The following is a 20,111-nucleotide window of genomic DNA, read 5'->3' on the forward strand; positions in this document are numbered from 1 at the left end:
CATGGCCTGTAGGAAAGTGCAGGGCACAGTTGTTTGGAGCTTGGGACCTGATTATTTCTTTGCATTAGGAGAAAATAGCAGCGAGAAAATAGATGTTAAATAATTAGACCTATAAACTTTGAGCAAAATTATATTTTCTTTACTGTATTTAAAATGGAGGCTAAGATAGCCTTGTATATCCAAAATAAAGGTTTAGGTTAAGTCATACAGAACACTACTATATCTTCGGACATAGTACAAGTTTAGATGTAATTGTGCAAAGATATAGATTGTGATGTTATACACACAGACAATCCTGTATACCATAGAGGAAAACCTGTCTCTCGTGACTGAAACTTAGCAACTATAGAAGTTAATAAATAAAAAACAGTGGTGATGTTCTTATTGATTTTGAAAGAAAGTGGCATTAGTTTGAGAGATTCTCTTGCAAACACGAGATTGTTTATTGGGAAAAAAAAAAAAAAAAAAAAGAGAAAAGAGGTTTCTTTTGTAGATATCTCCATTCTATGTGTATTTTGAAAGAACTTTTTTTACAGACAGCTCATCTGTTGAAAACACTTTACATTATTAAAAACAAGAAATGTATAAAGGAGAGTAGATCAGTTGTATTTGTGGTAAGTATTTGAAGACTGAGAGATCAGTGTTAAGAAGAAGAAAGATTTGCTTCCTTTCCTAAAAGGAGAGCCTTTCACCTAAACTGTTTTGTAACCAAAAGGAACAACGAATCATGACAATGACTTCTTTTGCACTGAAATATACAATGTAAAAGGTATCTCTTCTCTCCTCTCCATCTGGAATTAGCAGTCTTTCGGATTTTGAAAAATAGCCCACTTCAGGGTCTGGAGCTGTCGCTCTCCATATTAAGATTTCCACGGTTCATTAAATATTCTGAAAATGGAAGGTGATTACCATCCTTTTTTTAACGTGTCTTCAGAATGATGGGGGAGAAATGTGAAGCGACATTCTCATCTGCCTGTACACTGGTTAACTAAGCAAGGTGTATCTCACAAAAAAGTGAATGTTTAGGAAAAAAAAAAAAAAAAAGGGTGTTTTTAAATAAAGTGTAAGTTGCTTTGATAACTGAAACCCATGCCTGTGAATCGGGCAATCTGGTTTCTGTTGCTAGCTCTGTCATTGCCTACCTGTCTGCCCTTGAGTGATTTGCTTATACTAAACATTTTCAAAAACTTCCACAGTTTTATGGTTTCTGTTTCTTGGGCATCTGGTTTAATACCGAAGTAAACTGTCTTTCAGATTTTGCCTACATGATTGTAAGTGATCAAAAAGCAGTAATTTAAGAAGTTACTGCATGGCAGCAGAACTTCAGCTGATTACACATGCTCACAGTCTACTGTCAGAAGTCACAGATATTCAGAGCTGTATATTTTTTTCAAAAATCATCTAAGTTTACAATAGACTAGAAGAGTAGTTGAGGGATTTTGTGAATGCTTGCCTTGTTTTTACCCTCTGCTGGGCAGTCATTTGATAGACTCTTGTTGGAACTCACATTGACGTTCTGATGTTCTGAAGCCTTTGGAGGGTTTGGATGATGGCTAGATATCAGCACAACTGACCTCCAAATCTCTTAGACATCTTTGGAAATCTCACCTATGGCGAATTTATGACTTTGTAATGTTTAGTGTAGAAGCACAATGAATTGCTTGTTTTCCAATAAACTGTGGAATCATAGAGTGAGGGAACCAGTCATTTTTCAATGCCTTCTACCATCTGCCTTGAACACAAGTTTGGCTTGAATTCTGATGTTGGCAAGTGAGATTTGAACTATCCCCATTAGTTTTATTTAAAAAATATAAAAGGCATTTGACTGATGCGGTGGGTAGTAGCAATATGCTTGGTAGTCCTGTAGTGGAAAAAAAAAAAGTACAAAATAGCTAGGCTTGGAAGCCAGCATGGGCTGAGATCTGAAGATGTTCTTCAATCCCATGACAAAGAACTTCTCAGAAAAATGAGAGGTTTGGCCTGAAGCTGTTGTGCATGTAATTGCATTAGGATAGGACAGGGTACATATGGTCAGGCACCCCTGTGAAAGCTTAATACTCGGGTGGACCGAAACATAGTACAAAAATGCTATGAAGTTTTGTTTAGAAGTACTTTTGTGCCTGCTCCTGGTATATTTTTCTAAATAGACAACTCGAGCCCCTTTTTATTGAAAATACTCAAAAGCCATAGTGCACCTAATGTTAAAAAAAAAAAAGTTCGAAAGCATTTTTCTGCTAGTGTACTGCGCAACCAAATCTAGAGCCTGTTTTCTTTTACCCAATGTTACATATTTTATATGGTTTCATGAATTATATTTATTCTCTGTCTGTGAAAAGTAAAAGCTGTCATAAATCATACTCCTTTATGTTAATACCATAATGTATGTATTGTAGGCACTATGTAGCATTTGTAGAAATATGCAGGTGTAGATCTGTAAATGCTGCCTTGGCTGGCAAAAGCAGTGTTATACAAGAATGAATGGGGTTTTAGCCTTCCTATCATTAGGACAGACCATGTATTCGTCACTGGGTTCTGATGAGCCACATATAAATTTTTCTATCACGCAGAACTGGATGACAGCATAGGGCTGGCAAAAATCCCTGTCTTCTCCGAGAGGTACATCTCCCATGGAGAGGCTACAGTGGATGATGAGACTGGCTCACCAAAGACCAGGCAAATGGAAGAAACAGCATCATGTCAAGTAGTGCTTGACCAATCTAGTGTCCAAATGTTATGTTTAACAAGAGCTTTCCATTGCTTTCATGCTGTAGGACAGTATTATTTTGTTTATGATTTAGGAAGCATGTCTGAATAGACTTACCTGTTTAGTTTTGGTCATTACTATGGTCATCGAGTGACAAGAATGAACACAGTACGAGATTTCTTTTGATCCATCACTGCCACAAGATTAATGTCAGTGGTAAAAATATGCCCAGAATATATAGAGAGTGATGGCAGATGTGACAAAGGATGTCACAGGTCTGTGTTCTGGAGCAGTTGCTGAAGGCCTTGCATCATAACCTGAAGAGCCAGAAATGGTTCTGGATCCTACCCTGCACTAAGCCTCATGTAGTCAACTCTTTACACCATAAGAATGTTTCTCTTACATATTCTAACCTCCTGATAAATATTTATCCTCACTTCGACTCGTATTTTTTTCTTTATTTTGGAATCAGCAGATTTGTGGCAGTCAGTTCAGACCACAGGAAATCCGATCGGGCAGGTTGGAGACCAGCCAGTTCAGCACCCTAATTAACAGGAACATGTAATTAAAATTTAAGCAGATGTGACTTGGGCAGGTGATATTTCCTGAACGCATTTAGTTAGCTGTGTGTACACACTGCATGTGATGGATACAGATAAATACTCTGTCTGCAACTGTGAAAAATACTTGTGCATATGCTTAGCAGTTGGTCTGTGCAAGTGCTGTGCATTCGCCCAGCACTGCTGAAAGTGCCACATCTCAGCTATTAATGGACAAGTTCTGAAATCCTGAACATATGTAAAAATTTTTAAAATTCAGCCTGGACAAAGTTTGTGGGTAGGAAAAAAGACATATGCATGGAAGTCTATAAATATAGTAACCCCATATGATGTGTTACTTGCATTTTTTTTTTTTTTTATTATCTGCGACCAGCTACTGTTGGAAACAGCGTTATTAGGCAAGATAACACTTCGATCTGATGTAGCTTTACAAAAACTGTTGCCTGGTGAATTCACTGTGATTCCTAAAACTTGAAAACAACTACTCAGCTGAAAAATCGGCTCATAAAACTTCCAAAAATATATTTGTTCTTAGTTCTTACCTAGAATTACAGTAATTGCTTTATCAACAATTTCAGTGAATGGGAAGAACATAAAGAGTAAAAACTTAGTGTCAAAATTTGGGAATAAGGAAATTAGATACACTTCTAACTCTGTAAAACTGGAATTCAGATTATTTTTTTAACAGGCCATGAAGTGTAGGCCCTTCCCCACCCTCATTGCAGTGCAGACATTGAATGTTTAAAGGAAAAAACAAACAACAAACCACACTTGAACTTCATATTTGAGGGAAAATTTTGTCCCCGTTAGAATCCTACTGCATTTTTAGATATTTTGGAGAGGAGGGTTGTAGCAGTTTAATAGGATTTTCTGATAAGGAATTGTCTCTCACAATTAAATTATTCCATTATTTTTGATGCTTAGAGTGACCTATTGTAATTTTTTTATATCTTTTGAGTGGTGGTTCGCAGTGTCCCAGTGTGTCACCAGCAGTGAGCATCTGGCTTATTTGCAATACCTTCGTCTCTTCTTTATCAAGCTATGTCAAAAAAAGCACTGTTACAGCAGATGACTTTCAGTTTAGTTCCTGCAGGTCCATGTTCCCCATGGCTACCAATTTGAAAATTTTATTTCTGGATTTTGTGTGTGTTTATCTACCTCTTAGAATAATTTGTTGAAGATTGGTCCTTTGAAGCTGCAGAGGCTGCAGAAATCTTTGCTTTATTACAGATGTATCTTTGTCTTATCTCAAATTATTTTCCTAGCTGTAGAACTTTGAACCTTCAACAGTCATGGTCTGCTGTTCTTTACTGGCCAGGGTATTCAACTGATAAGGCAGTAAATTATGACTTGGACTTCTTGTTTACCCAGGAAATCTAAGAACATGTCTTCATAAACATTTTCTTGATCCTGTCATCATATCAAAGTGCTAAAACTTTACCCTGTTCAAGTGAAGTAGGGTATGCTTTCTGAGTGTTAAGTGCAATTTTGCCTGTTTGTTTTTTTTTTTGGTTCAGAAACCAAGCATGTTTGGGATGGAGCAGAATACTCATGAAACAAGTTTATGTCCTGTTCTGATGTACATTAGTTCAATATCTGATCTATATTAGGAAGGAAAGGCAGGTAACTTGTGGAAATCTCTTCAAAAGCATCTGATAAAGGCACGGTATTATTCAGACTGTTATTGTTATATTTATTAACGTTTATTCTAACTTGAGACCAAATCTTAAGTCTGTGGTGGCTCCTCTTCAATAAATTGTGCAGATTTAAATCAACGGAGATGTGCCCATTAACTTTGTGGTTATTCCCACTGACTGAACCTGAGCAAGTAGGTGAAGAAAGTATCTTTTTAATGTGAGGGAATCAAAAATTTGGCTGACTTTATTAAAGGCATTATTGCAAACAGGAATTGGCAATCACATTGCTATTGATTACTACCGAGTATGCAAAAGCAAGAAACATAAATAGCCTGAGGGCCTCTTTCTTTCTACTGCTTAAATCTTACTACTATGAATCTCAGCATTGTGGAAGTTTTAGGAAGGAAGTTAATTGATGATTACTAGAGAAGGACTGTGAAGTGCACATGAAGTGGGGTTTTTTCAGGACAAACTCTCAAGCTTCATAACTTTTCTGAATTTGGTCAGGTTTAAGAAATGCTATATTTGCATGTTATACTTGTTATCCTACTAGTTTTGAATAAAAATAATGGATAAATTACCTTGACTTTAGGTCCATGCGGTCAGCAAAATTATATCAGAGAGAAGTGTCAGTCAGTGATTGTAAAAAAGCCGCAAAATAAAAAAAAATCTTGCTGGCGATGTTCATAAGATTTACCAAAGTAGTCTAATATGTGCCAATTTATTATAATATAATGTGTGCTCATAATTTGCAATTTGATTTTAACATTCTGTAAAGACATTATGGAGTAAATAGTGAGTGTGCTCATTTCTTTAACTTAATCAGATATGTTGTCACAAAAGTTTCAAAGACATGCTTATTTAATTATGAAGTGGAAAGTAACTTTTATTACTAAGGGAACAATTTGCTTATTGTATCTTCTTCTTTAATGCTTAATTCCTTTTATTAAAATGGAATACTTCTTGTTGCAATGTGCCATAACCTTATGGGCCTGAGATAAGTTTCTTCAATTATTTATTCTATTAATGTTTCTACAACCTGAGGGAAATACAGATATTCTCTTAATGATTGTGTTAATCAAACAACTTTCTGTATTTCTTCACTGCCCAAGTTTATGTCATTATATTAGCAGGCACAGGAGATGAAATTGGAAACTTGTAATATACTAAAGATTGGATTAACTCATCTGTTTTGTGTAGACTGCTTGAAGATTTATTTTAGATAATTTAAAATATTAAATCTGCAAGACAGTTATTCCTCCTGACTGGATTTCTGAAGTTTTCAACGTAAGTCCAGTGTTCTTGTAGAGTTTTTGAACTTTGTACGTGAATAACCTTGCTGTTGCAATGCAGCCTAGGATACAACAGTTTTCTTTAAACAGAATTTTTGTATATTTTAGAAATCCTTTGGATATTTGAATAATTATTTCACCTATATAATGTGAAGATGGGCATTAGACATCTGAAGGTAGTATACCATTCTTGATACATTTCTAGGCTATAATAGATGTTATAACTTCACTTTTTGCCTTTTTAAGATGTTGATGTTATCTCGGCACTAAATGTTCTTTTTTTAAAGGTCTCTTGAACCACAAGATCGTTTTGTTGGGGTGGAGAAGGGAGTCTTTGTTCTTGCTTTCTGTCAAAAGCTCTTGGTGGAGTTCCCCCTGGGGGGAGCGTAGACCCCAATGGAAGCGGTGCCGATGCCTTCAGCTGAGAGCACCCCAGCGCACATCCTCACAGCTGGGCACCGAATAGCATGGAGGGGCCTGCACAGCACCTCTCAAACACCCATCACTTACAATAATGGCTTTAAAAAGACTGTGCATTATTCAAGCATTGCTTTTGAAGTGTGCAGGACAGCCAGGGTGTTTTTTAAAGTTCTGTTAAGGACCCTAAAGCATCTAACTATAATTGGCCTGTTTGTGAAGAGAGGTTATGAACAAGGGTTTCAGGCAGTGTCAGTATCTCTGTGCTTGGAAATCAATACCTCTGTGATCCTTAGTCTTGTTTCTCAGTCCCGAGAGCTTAAGAGACAAAAAAGAAAACATCAAAAAACCCATAAAATCCTCACAATATTCAGCAAATATTCCATAAGATTTTTGTACTGCATTTGGATAGTGCTTTTTATTTGAATAATGGTGCTTTTTATTTCTGCCTTGCTTTGCTTACATAAGTGCTTGCCTACATAAGTAGGGAAAGCCTTTAGTTGTCCTTCAGCATGTCTGTCCTCTAAAGCTATCTTTAAAATACTCTCTACATCTCATATCTTTTGGCATTTGCTGAGGAGGAGGGTGGCCCTTCAGTGTCTGTGACCATTTTTGTCCTATGGCCTATCTGGTAGCAGGTGTTGAACAGTGACACAGGCCCAGTGATACAAGCCCAGACCAACCCATCTAAAGTCTCAGTTGGCCCATCTGGTAGATACTGCCAAAATAATTTCCAGACTTGTGTTGTACGCTTGCCAAGCTGTTGGCCCGGGTAATCCTTCAGTGCAGGTAGGAAATCTGAGGAAAGCTTTCTGACATGTAGCACAGTATTTGGGGGAACAGTTCCATTCTATTTAGCAAATTTGCTTTACTTAATGAATTTAAGACAAACATATAATTACAACTAATTTTCAGCATCATGCCCTTCCTGAAGTCCCTGTAATGTTACTTCAGATTGAGTTCTTCGTATTCAATGGTTGGTTAAATTGATGCTATAACAGAAACTTGATCAGCAGCAGAGAGATAATTTTGAAACAATTACTGTGATAATTTTTGTAGGATTCTTTGTTTCAGTTGGATATGTTTCCTATAAGTACTGTGTTTTCTTATTTTTATTTCCCAAACATGGTTGCTTTTGTCTCATAATTGGTAAGAAATTATTTGCAAAAATAATGAAGCGTGATTTTTTTTTTGGTATGTTTGATGATACATTCTGAATAAAATTATGGACTGCTGCATACTAAGGTACAAGTGTCTTGCTGGGAAATAAACTAAAACTGTGTTTACTTGTGTGTTTTTTCCAGAGATTTGTTACAGTTCCCTAGAGAAGATGATGTAGACATTGCAATGAAAATTCTGGTTCACTGGAGTTCCCAAGGCCTTGAAGATCTCCGCCTGGTAAATTACTCTGTTTTGCTTGACCTACCAGGCTCTTCTTCAAACACAATAACTTTGAAAAACAGCGGTGAATGCTTTTATCCTAGTGGACAACAGTGCGACAGAGAGACCAAAACTCTTCATAGCCAAGACCTCCTGTACTCATATGCAGCTTACTCTGCCAAAGGAACTCTTGAGGTAATATGACCATTTGTTTCTGTCATTTGTGGTGAAATAGAGTTAGAAAACATCAACTTTTGTTGAACTTGCCTGGCAAAGTACATATGGTAACATGCCCAGACTTAGAATAAACATATTTAGGTAAAATATGATGTAGCTAATCTCAATTCAAACTTAAAAGTTAGTCAAACCTGAACGCTTCAGGTGATTATTTTTAAATTTTTTTTTAAAAAGTATCTGAGTTTATGAATTGACATCTTTTGCTTGGGTGTAAAAATCTGAAAGCTGTATCTAGGGCAACATTTTATCCTTTTTGATGTATAAGGGCTATTGGTTAGAGGGATGCCTGCAGGAAGGGTAAGATGAGGTTTTCTACAGTGAGACTAGTGGGAGTGCTGGGCTAATACCTGGAGCTCCTGGAATTATGGTCGTGGATCTTGCATACTTTCTACTATGGCAACACAGCTGACACATCTGTTCTGTTTCCTCTTAAAAAACGTGATTTGTAGTTTTATCTTACTGTAGCTCTTGTGAGGAAGTTTTGTCAGTGAAAAGATCCTGCCGGTAGGGATTTGTTACTTGCCAAGTGAAATAAGATCTTGGATTATCTTGTTTTATCCTCTTTACTGTCTTCACTGGCTGCCTTTCTCTATTTGCTTTCCAAATATATTGGGGGTGCACAAAGGGGTCATCATTTCCATTTACTTTTCTAGCTGAGATACTATAAATCTCAATAAATATTTCAGAAATAGAAAAATTGCAATTTGACTGTTAACTGCATTACTGTTGTCTTTCTCCTTTTTGAAATATTGTATGTTATTTCAATGATTCAGGGGTTTTTCCATCATGGTTTCTCTATTGCTTAAAAGATATGTTTGTCTTCATGACTTAGAACACTAATAGACCAAAGAGGAACAGACTGTGAATTGCTTGGGGTTTGGAGGGTACCTCCTCCAACTACCTTTATATTTTACGAGTATCGTAATATTTATAGCATATCAGTTACTGAATTTCTAACAGTAGAATGCAACGGTTGTGTATTTTTCTTTTGTTTGTGGCAGTGTTTGCCCATAATGTTTATTAATAACATGTAGTGCATTGTTGAAATCTTGTAAGGATTCAGAATAGGCAAAGTTGCATGATGCTAACTAACCCGTTTTATGCACTATTAATATAATTTTTGACTGTGAGAAATATGAGGGCTGGTAAAAAGTCAGATCCTTAACTTTCTCATCCTGAAGTTCACAAGCTTTGGCTTCAATTTCTTAAAAGTACTGGAGTTTTTGAGTCCAAGGGATTTATTTCAGAGAGGAGAAGGAATGGAGTTTTTGTTCTCCTTTGGGAGAGAGACTTCTCCATCTCCTGTTTTTGTGTACCTTACATATCTGTTTTCCCTACTGATTCTCCTGGTTGTTATCTCCATACAGCCTCTGTTCTGGAGCTCTATAAACCCAACAAATTAAAGTTAAAGTTTGTTGTTAAGTAGTGAAATGAAGTAGGGAAGTGTAGGTCCTAACCTGCATGATATATGCTTTAACTTTTCCATGGGCAAGAAAACAGTACTAATGAATGGGTTTGGCTTCTCCCATTTATCACTTAGAAACTCAATATGTAATATTTTTTTTTCTCATTGTAACTTAATAAGAGTAACTGTAATGAGATAAAAGTACAGTTGTGGCCTTTGAGATTTTATTTAATGAAAATCAATGTGTTGCTAACAAATTCATCAGAATAAAGGAAATCCAATGTTGCAGGAAGATTCATTGATGTTATAACGAGCAACACATGTACCACTTGCAGTTATATTTCAGTGCAGTTTTCTCTACGAGTTCTGCAGAAATAAGGACCACACACGCTGAATTGGACTCATCACTAGGGTCAGACGTTGGCTTTGGCAAAACTCAACGCTTGTACTTGAGCCAAAGAATGACTCTGTGCACAGTTTTAGAGTCAATTCTTTGATATACCTCACACCCTCACAATACTTCAGATGTTTTCTTTTCTTCTTCAAAAAGTCTATCTGAAGTGTCCTTAGATCTAGAGCTTTGCATAAAAGGGAAATTTCCCTATTTGTTTAAGCTACAGATAGGTCAGTAGTGATCTAACCCTCCAGACTTTCAATCCTACACAATAATCTCTACTATTGAAACTAATTGCAGTAGAAAAATGTGAAATGAGAAGTAGCAGGTGGTGGCTGTTGCTGGGTTCAGCCATCAGAGGGTGTCTTGATTGCTTGCAGTGGAACTCCAAGTTGAATATCTTGTTGTGATTGCAAAATCATGAGGGCTTTCCTGTGAAAAGGTATTCTTGTAACAGCTACACATAATCTGAATAATTTTCTTTCAAATGTGACACATCCTCAGTGAAAAAAAATATACTGTGTCACATAATCTGGTTGAATTGCTAATACTGTTTTGATGCTGCTGCTTTATTGTATCTCATTTGTATATTTGGGTTGTTAGAAGTTTGAGCAAATAAAGCCATTATGTTATTGCAGTCTGGCTACCAGCAGAGCTACAGCTCTACTTTTGTGTTGACAAGGTTATTTGTAGAATAGCAAGACTCATTTTCTTTGACCACCTGTCATGTCCATTCATCATATGGCCACTGTATATGAGCCATCCAATTTGTGCTTTCTGGTAACAGTCTAAGCAGCATTTGTGAGTAAAAATGTGAGCATTTGTGATTGGAAATCTACTTCAAAGACCTACTTAGTGCCATTGTGATGGATGGTGCACTTAAGTACTTCTCTGTATTTCATCAGGCCCTGAGAAGGTGACACTGTTTACCCATCATGGTGACGGGCAGGGCAGCCTACAGTTCTGGAGAGGGCTGTCTAGTCAGTTTTGAAATAGATACTACAGCAGTTACGTAAATAATGTATTGTAGACTAGGTCAGTCTAAGGAAAGAATGATATGTGAAATATATTTTTAATAAAAGTTAAATATCAGCCACCTTGTAGAGAGTTTAACCCTTTTGTCTGCTTGATGAAAACCGGAAAGCCACTCTGGCCAACAGAGTACATATATAAAAGGAAATTACATTGCATCAAATTTATGCATTAAAGCAAAATGCATTGTCGAACAGTATCTAGCCAGTCTCTGAGTGAGTGTAGTGTGATGAATCTGAATGTGCTCCTGCTCCCTGCCTTCATGGTGTGTGGTGATCTGAGAGCTGTGGCTGCGTGCGCTGTCACCGGTGGAGGGGTGACCTGGGGAAGCATCAGTGAGAGCCAGGAGAGGTGTGTGTAAACCCCCAGAGATCCAGTGTCCTGCTTTCAGTACTGTGCTGGTAAGTAGAGTCAGTGTAGGTGCATATTATAGCGTGTCTGTTGAGACATGTAGAGGTGATCCCCTGAGTGCAGTGAAGAGTAAGTAAGGAAACATCTTGGCTGGAAGTGCAGTGGAAGGCTGGGTGGTGCTCAGCTCATCTGCGTGGCAGGTTTAAAGCAGGACTGCTGAGTACAGCGAAATTTAGGAAGAAACAAGTGTTCAGTTTTGGTGTCACAATGTTTGGCTGCTCTGTTCCCTGTTTCTTTAGCCAACTGTAAAGAAAAGATCTTACCGAATGTAATGGTTGGCATGTTGGGACAACATTCAAGGACAGACTAATTAAAGCAAAATGAAGATTGTATTTGCTTTATATTATGATTTTGTGGAATTATGTTTGTGTGATCTGAAGTTTCCCTTGCCTTCCTTTCACCTTAAATTTATTCACTCTTTGCTTTATGGAAGTGTTAAGGAGCTTTTGGCAATCCTAACTTTCCTCTGATATTTTGGGTCCTCTGTTATACAACATTGTCTTTTGCTACACTACACTTCTCTGCCTTTTCAGGAATAACTGGCTGCTGAATGCACCAAATACCTGTTAGTTCCTTTGCCGGTCCTCTGTCCTTTCTTTTTTGCATCACAGATGCTCTCAGCAAGCCAAGCGAAACTTGACTTTTCTTTCCTGGACCTCATACTCCAAAAGGACTGTGTTGATTCAGGAGCTGGGAGAGAATGCAAGGTACAAGTACTGGCATGTTCTTGAAATGGGAACACATATGCAGGCAGGAGCTTGATGGTTTCATGGACGGAAATTAATCATTCATATCTTCAAGGCAGTTCTCCCAACACCTGACTATGTTTGACCTCTCCTCTGTCACTATTCCCTGACTGCTTGGACTCCTCCACTGCGTCACCTCACTGCCGTGCCATCGTCCACGTTCCCTGACTGATTCTACCCATTTCTCTGTTCAAAGTGTCTGCTGATTTTAGGCATTTATACTCCCAACTCAGTCAGTGATATCTTTGATTAGTTTTGGAGAGGCTACAGGGAGCAGACAAGTGAGAATGCTGTTTGCCTCTATCTACAATATGCAGAAGAGTTTCTCTACATCTGTTGATAGCATACTGCCTGCTCCAGTTCATTTGTTTTGGTGACATTTTCTCAGCTAAATGAGAACCCACCACAGAGATTAATGCAACCTGAAGCAATACAAGAAGTACAAACCCATCTGTTAATTTCACTCAGTGATCTTCCCACCATTCTTCAATCTTGGCAAGATGGGAATAAGGGATGCAGGACTCTGATTGCTCTGAGATCCTCTTTCACAAGGAGGGGGGCTTGCTCATTTCTTATCAGATACCCCATTTTCTTTTGTCTCTGCTGAGATACCTCCTCTCCCCATCCATCCCCTTCTTTCCCAGGTCATTCACTCTGCTGGAAGATGGGAGTCTTCCTCTCCTCTACTATCTGTTCCTCTAATCTTTCCCACTCATTGCATGCTCCTCACTTGTGTGCTCTGCGGTCCCCACCTCTCTGCCAGGTCCGTACAGTATTGCAGCACTGTTTCCTTGGAGTACTTGTATCTCTCTCTATTTCTAGCTCTGCACCAAAAGGTTACAGGTTCCTCTGGAGGGACAATGAATCAGGAGTCCGTGACCCAACACCTTGCTTCCATCACGTTTGGTTTCATCATGCTGGAAATGTGATTAATGCACCCTTATTATCATTTATATTCCCTCTAGCTAATCAGTGGTAATTTCCTTAACAATATTTCTGAATTAAGATTGGTGTCAGCAGGTTGGTTTTAGAAAATTTTAAAATCTTCCCAGGTTATTTTTACCCCCAGGCAAAATTTCCAAATGAGCCTTCTGCAGCATGCTGACTTGCACATCTTGAATTCCAAAGGCAGAGAGTGCGTATAATTTAGATTAAATAATCACAGCATCTCACCCTAAGTCTTTCAGTCATTTTTGATGGCACAATGGTGCAAAATATCAAGCTAGAGGGAATCTTGATACATGTGTGCATTTAATTCTTTTAGGCGTGCCAATTTAGTTCATTATTATCTTTATTAGCATTTTCTAAAATTTCTTCTCTGAAGAGACATGTACTAGCTAAAATGAATCCCTAGCAACTGAAATCAGTTTGCAGATGGTTAGGTCTATAGGTTGAATAACACACACACACAAATGAGAAGAATCATGCAATTTTTGTAACATTTAGATGTTTTAGAGGAGCTTTATTTATCTTCTATTTATAGAAGAGTTTCTCAGAAACCTCTTCCACAAATAATCATAACTTAGACCACTGCTCTGCATACCAAGTAGGCACAGCAAATTTTCAAGACAATCTCACTAAGAATATGGATTTTAGAATAGACTTGACCTTTAAACAGAAAACAACATTCAACATTAACTACAGCATAGCTGCCACTCCATTATCTTTACATATAGAAACCTGTGAAATGCAATGTGAAGGTTATATAATCTAAAGTTGCAGTCAAGGACTACGAAAACAATCATTGAGGAAATGTCCTGCAGAACATACTGTCAATTTTCTGGCATATATCACATAACCATTCATAAATAAAGTTGTACAGTTCCCTAAAAATAATAGTAGTTCATCATGCACAAAAGCCCAGTTAATATTGCTGCAAGATTTTTGTGTCACTGAAGGGCTGGGTTTCAAATATGCAAATGGATGCTGCTGCAAAACCTTTTGATGTTTTATAATTGCAAGTCAATACTGTACTAATGTTTTATTAATAAAATAGTAGTAATGACATTTTAGTAATAATGTCATAAATAATAAATGAGGTTTTTTAAATTCAAAAAACGCAAAAGGTAGGGCATCTTGATATCTACAGAGATAACAGATCACTGAGCACTTCCATGCCACTGCACATAATCAGCTAACGCCATTTTTCAGTAAGGACTCTGTACAGTATTTGATAGGGAGCAATGCTGAGCCATAAATGTTATTTATATTCCAATTGCATGGTTAAAACTAGAGACTACAAACACTGATGGCTTGGGAGATGGATTTGGTGCTTTATTCAGGTTTTAGTGCAAGTAAAATTGCTATTGAAATCAATGGGAATTACAGCATTTTTAGGCAGAGTTTAGTTTTGCTTTTCCGTAGTCACTGTGAGAGAATATGAGGGGAATTAACTTCTGTAAATGCATGGATCTCCAAGATTTTATTGTGTAATTTATATCAGACAAGGTGCAGTCACCTGTGCAGTTCAGTAGATACCTGGATTGGTACCTACCCAGTTATACTTCTTTCATGCCACTTTTTGTTAACGGTGTTTGGTGCAAACCTGAATAGAAAGTTACTCCAAGTGGAAATATTTCTGCCAAATCACAAGGCACGTTTTGCTTGGGTAGTACTAGCTTATTGGCTCCCTGTAATTTCTTTTACATATTCTTAGTAAATATGAACCTACCAACAACATACATGTGTTCTGTTTAAGTTTGCAAGGTCAATATCCTCCTCAGAGGAGGAATTCCAAGTAAAAAAACGCTTCTGCTGTGAGCTGTTTGGTTTGTGGTTTAAGGATTTTTTTCTTTTAAATTTCTTCAGTGTTTTGAACGTTTAAAAATTCCTTGAAGGGATCTTGCTACACTAGAAACAAAAGCAAAAATTTCTTCCAACAGAGAGACTATAAAACAAGTATCAGCTTTTAAAAATTGCCAGGTTGAGAAAAATGACATAACAACTACAACTGATACAATGAGAACAGTAACAAAACATTTTTGCATTTATATAATACTCAATTCTTATCCCTAAAACTACTTATATAACTTCACTGTTTAAAAAAAAAAATGGAGTTTCATGCATAAACAATAAAGAACTGGTTAAAATGCTACTCAGCTATGTGCAAGTTATGAGTGACTGTAAAACACAATATTGATTAAGCAAATGCTTGTTCTCATTTTTTTAGTTTATTTTTGAGGAAGACATGCAAGTCCTAAAACCTTTTAAGGAACATTAGCAATACAAAAGCATCTGTAGTTGGAGGCACATTACATTTTGCTGTGCCTGAACATCCTGTACCTGGGAGCAGGCTCAGGTATCAGGCAGTCATCCTTAAGAATATGGGTTAGAATCACTGTAATAAAATAAACTTTTAAAAAAAGAACAAATAATTTTTATGACATACTGCACTTGATTATTTTTGAAAATAGAGACAAAATCTAAATAATGGTGGTGTTAGGAAGTGGTAATATGAAGTTCAAATATAATCTTCTGAGGTGATCACTTTGAAAGTGTGGAAGTAAGTTCTAAAACCCAAAATCATACATGAAAGTTTTTAAACGTAATCTAAACTAGTTGAGGATAAAGCTGCCATTAATTGGATAATTTAGTTAGGACAGATTTTAGCAGCTGTCTGACTTATTTGTTGAAGAGTTTTGGTATAAAAGAGCAAAGGATGCACCTCTTTAGAGACTGCTTTGAGGAATGCTATAAACCTGGACACAGAGCCTTAATAGTGAGAAAGACCAAAACGTGAAGAAGACCTCTCTCAGAGAAAACCCTTTGAAGCAAATGTCTTTTGAAACCTTTCAGAGCAGGATGAAAAAATGTGCAGCTGTAATATAGCTGGTTGAAAAAACATAGAAGAACTGAATTTTTAAAACTGTAAAAAAAAAAAAAGACCCAGTTACTAACATAGGCAAGTCTTAATTTTGGTATCCAAGTGCGGTGGCAGAAGTTCATTTGGTATGTATGTGAACTGTGAAAATGCCAGAGCCTGTTCACTGGCTGGACTAAAATGTCCTGAGAAAAACCTTTTTTTCAGAATTTCACTTTTAAACTGCTTGGAAATACAGCATTTCTGACTGCCTACCAGTTGCAATCCCAGGAGAGAAGTATCTGCTTATAAATAATAAAAAAATCCATTCCAGCTAAACAAAGCTGAAAATGCATTGATCTTCTCTTTTTCTAGAATTGGGCATCCTAGTTTTTTGTCAGATATGCCACTTTTACCACTAAATACAAATAAATCTCATGTCTAACACCTCATGTAGTGAATATTAGTTACTGTGTTTATCTCATTCATTATGAAGGCCTTAATGTGAGTTAATCATGACATATATCAGTTTTATTCTCATAATGATTTCTTATGTTCCTGTGCTCTGCACTTCAAAGAGAAGGTGACTAATCAATCACCAGCTTGTGACTGGCCCAAGAGTAGGTGTGTGTGAGAAAGAAGATGCTTCAAGGAATTTATCTTCCTTCCACTGAATTATGTTACCATATAGAGTTAGTCTTGTCTTCTGTAAGATTCACTGCTTCACACTGATGTCTGCGAGGGCCAGAGAGAGGTGAATAAGGATAGAAGAGGTCTGGCAACGGCTTCAACTACTAGAGAGCTAAGCTGCTTAAATATGCAAGAAAGCTCCTGCTGCTTTGTCATCCAGGAGAGATGTTCCTTCCAGTGCAGGTCAATGTTTGCCAGGCACAATCTGTACTTGGGGAGTATTTTAGAGGATGAAGTAGTGTGAAAAGTGAGAAATTGTATTACTGGCAAAACAATTACTGTATTGTTCTCCTAACCAAAATTTTTATTCTAAAAAATTTTCTCATGTCTTTGTCCATGTTGACCTTTTACCTATAAAACTCTTACATCTTATGACTAAAAGAAAACATTGCAGTCATGAAATGACACTGACTAAAAATCTAGAATGAAAACTTGTATTAGTATGGACAGTTTTAGGATCTGGATCTGGTAGCTAAGACTGACTTTCAGTTCGCATCTTTCCCTGACGATCTTACGGCTGTTGTCGTAACGCCTGTAGAGTTGCTCTGCCTGAAATAAGCTTTAATAATTTTTCAATTTTTCTATACAGACAGTGAAGGTAATTTCTTGATGTACAGTGTTGGTACAGTGGGTACCAAAAATGTAAAGACAAATAAAGGAATATGGAGGGAACCTCTTCAGTAGATGGTACAAGTAGTGAATATTTTTAATGATGACTGCTGTGCATTCTTTGTTTCGTCTATTGAATTTAGTCTCTTGTGTTTGTTAAAATTCAGGAGAGAGACCACTTGACCTTGGAAGATGGACCATTAAGGGAAATTTGTGATTGACTCAGAATTTATGAGAGCTCATACTGAGCTCCCTGTTTCTAGCTTCTTTATGTTGATTGTTCAACATCCTGGGCAGGAGGGATCATAATGGGTGAAGGGAAAGAATTGCGTACAGATTTCTATGGTAACTGATAGTTCTGTAATAATGTCCCTAACTGCTTTTATTGAAAACTGTACCATAAAGTACCATTGCTACAATAATACTGAGCACTTCTCTACTAATGTAAAAGAGACTGACCTGGATTCCAGGCTGTGAGGAAGATGAGGGAAGCTCTGTTCAGATCCAGCTCCAGAGCTCTGGCGCAGCTACGGTGATGGCAAAGCTGAGTTGGTTCTGTGACGTCAGGTCAGATTACTCCTTTTTCCCATCAAGTTGTCCAGATTCCAGATTCTCTTCAGATTTTCCCATATGTTTTAGATAATGTGAATGTTTTTCCAGCTTTTCTTTCGAGATGCAGTTTAAGAGGATGCCACTGTACAAGTTGAAGGGTTTACTGGGCCCTTTCCTAAACAGAAGCAGGTTTTGTCCTTTACATGGGATTTCCTCTTTTTCTCTGGTATTTTCCATCCCTGCTGGGAGTACAGGAACCAAGTTCACAAGTTCTCCATGGTGTTTCTGCCAACACTTAGCAGAGATGAATGCTCAAACCGTCTGTGTAAAATTTGGCACAGTTCAGTAAAATCTTCACCCTAACCTTTGGGAAGACTTTAGGATAAAGGTGAACTGCTAGTTACGCTGCAGCAAGGGACCTATCCTGAACTCCTATTTAATTCTTGCTGTTATTAATGAAAATAAAACATTTTTAAAATGAAGATTAGCTATTTCTTAATGAAAAGATAAATGCTGCTGCCATATAAAAACCTTTAGATGACTAAGCAATGCAGAATACAGTATCATATTTAATGACCAAATGTCAATTTCAAACTATCAAGTGCATTTTTAAAAACAAACTTTGAAAGCCTGAAACAACAAAGAACTTGGTTTTCTTCCTGGTACAATTTTATTATATATGATACCTGAATCACAGGCTACATGTCTCTTGTGAGATAAGTCTGCTTTCCAAAATGTAAGGTGATTGAAAAATGGAATTATATACTTATTCAATCACATAGACCTGTGCTGTTCTCACACACGACCATCTTTATATTTGTCTTGGCCAATCATTTGGGTTGACTTGAATTTGTTGTCACTCAGGTATATTCCCTGTCTTCATTGGAGTCCTTTTCTGTCATTTGAATGTAATTTTAAAACGTATTTTTCCCCAGTCCTTTTTCTACAGGTGTATTTAGAGACCTATACGTCTGTGTAATGACTCAAAACAACAAAATTCACATGAGATAGGAGAGATGTCATTTTCCTTTTCACAACTGCATGTTTGCTTCTCCAGGTTTGATAAAATGCTGCTTTAAAACTCAGATTTATGTTTACAGCACTATGTCGTTGGGCATCTCTCTGGTTATGTTCAAGCGTGTTATGTTTGGCCAAGCAAGGGCTATAACTACTGTGTGAAAAAGCATTTATTATAATGTGGAAAATAGAGTTCTAACTGAGACTTCTGAAAGTTTGGGTGTTCTCTTGATGAAGTGGATGACCTCCTTTTGTACAAACATGTGACTGTCTGCATCCTTGAGGTAGATGCCTATTTTATCTTTATGTATCTATGTACTTGCAGTAGCAACAAAGTATGTTTTATGTGTTTGTATAGCAAGCGTGCATAGAAATACAGATAGCCTATATATTTCACTATACTATTCATGTGCTTGTATGAGAGCTGATTGGGAAACAGGATTCTCATCCAATGAAAACTGCAGCGTTTTAAAATATGTTCTGAATCATGGCAAAAATTGGAAACCTGAAAATTGTAAGGCTATTTGCTAGATATTTTTGTTTTGACACAGCCAGACTAACTCTAAAAATGAAACAATTGAAAAAAGTTGAAACACTACTCTCTAGGAAATTAAAATATCAAACGTTTTACAGTTATAGAATGAAATACTTAAATTTTACTTAGGTTTAAAGCCACTTCCATGTAATGCTTCACTGCAGTTGACATACCTTCTGTCTTAGAGAGCGTTTGCATTCACATGACACTGTTCTTATGACCTGTCATTTGAGGCAGGAGTTTACTCTCCTTCTCTGAATGTGTCGGTGCAGACTCCTGTTTCACTGTGTTTGATGTTGAGCCTACAAGCAGATGGGGGGTAGTGCGCCCAGTGCCATTTTGGTAGCCTTTCCTGCCCAGCTGAGTTGGATCCTTCCCTACAATAGCTCTCTAGCTGGCAGTTTCTGCTGCAGCCTGCAGAACCTCTTGGTATATTTGCCTATTTCTAGGCACCTTCAGTGAGGTGCAAGCTTTCTCTCTAAAGATTCAATGGTTGTAGCTACTATAGGAGGGAATGTCTGGTTTTTATTCAGCATATGATAAAAAGGCCACTGAAGGAGGTCTGTCTGCAGCCTCTGGATGTTCTGCTTTTGTTCTTTGCATTTGAGAGTATCCAATAAAACCTCCACCTTGCTGCAGTTGGGCCTTGAGAATTTGTCATGTTCTGACATAATGGGACTGGATTCTAACATAA

The 20,111-nt window shown here is 37.2% G+C and overlaps 1 protein-coding gene across 1 annotated transcript in view; it reads left to right on the forward strand.

Annotated features, from left to right (window-relative positions):
* NAALADL2 (N-acetylated alpha-linked acidic dipeptidase like 2) overlaps nt 1-20,111 on the forward strand; it is a 406,653-nt gene that overhangs the window by 134,556 nt on the left and 251,986 nt on the right. Inside the window, exon 3 of the mRNA XM_033006356.1 lies at nt 7,915-8,185. Within this exon, the coding sequence (XP_032862247.1) occupies nt 7,915-8,185 (271 nt within the window). The remainder of the gene's footprint in view (nt 1-7,914; nt 8,186-20,111) is intronic.

This window comes from Tyto alba, unplaced genomic scaffold (genome assembly GCF_018691265.1).
Source record: "Tyto alba isolate M040663 unplaced genomic scaffold, T.alba_DEE_v4.0 Super-Scaffold_10, whole genome shotgun sequence".
In the NCBI taxonomy this organism is placed as follows: domain Eukaryota; kingdom Metazoa; phylum Chordata; class Aves; order Strigiformes; family Tytonidae; genus Tyto; species Tyto alba.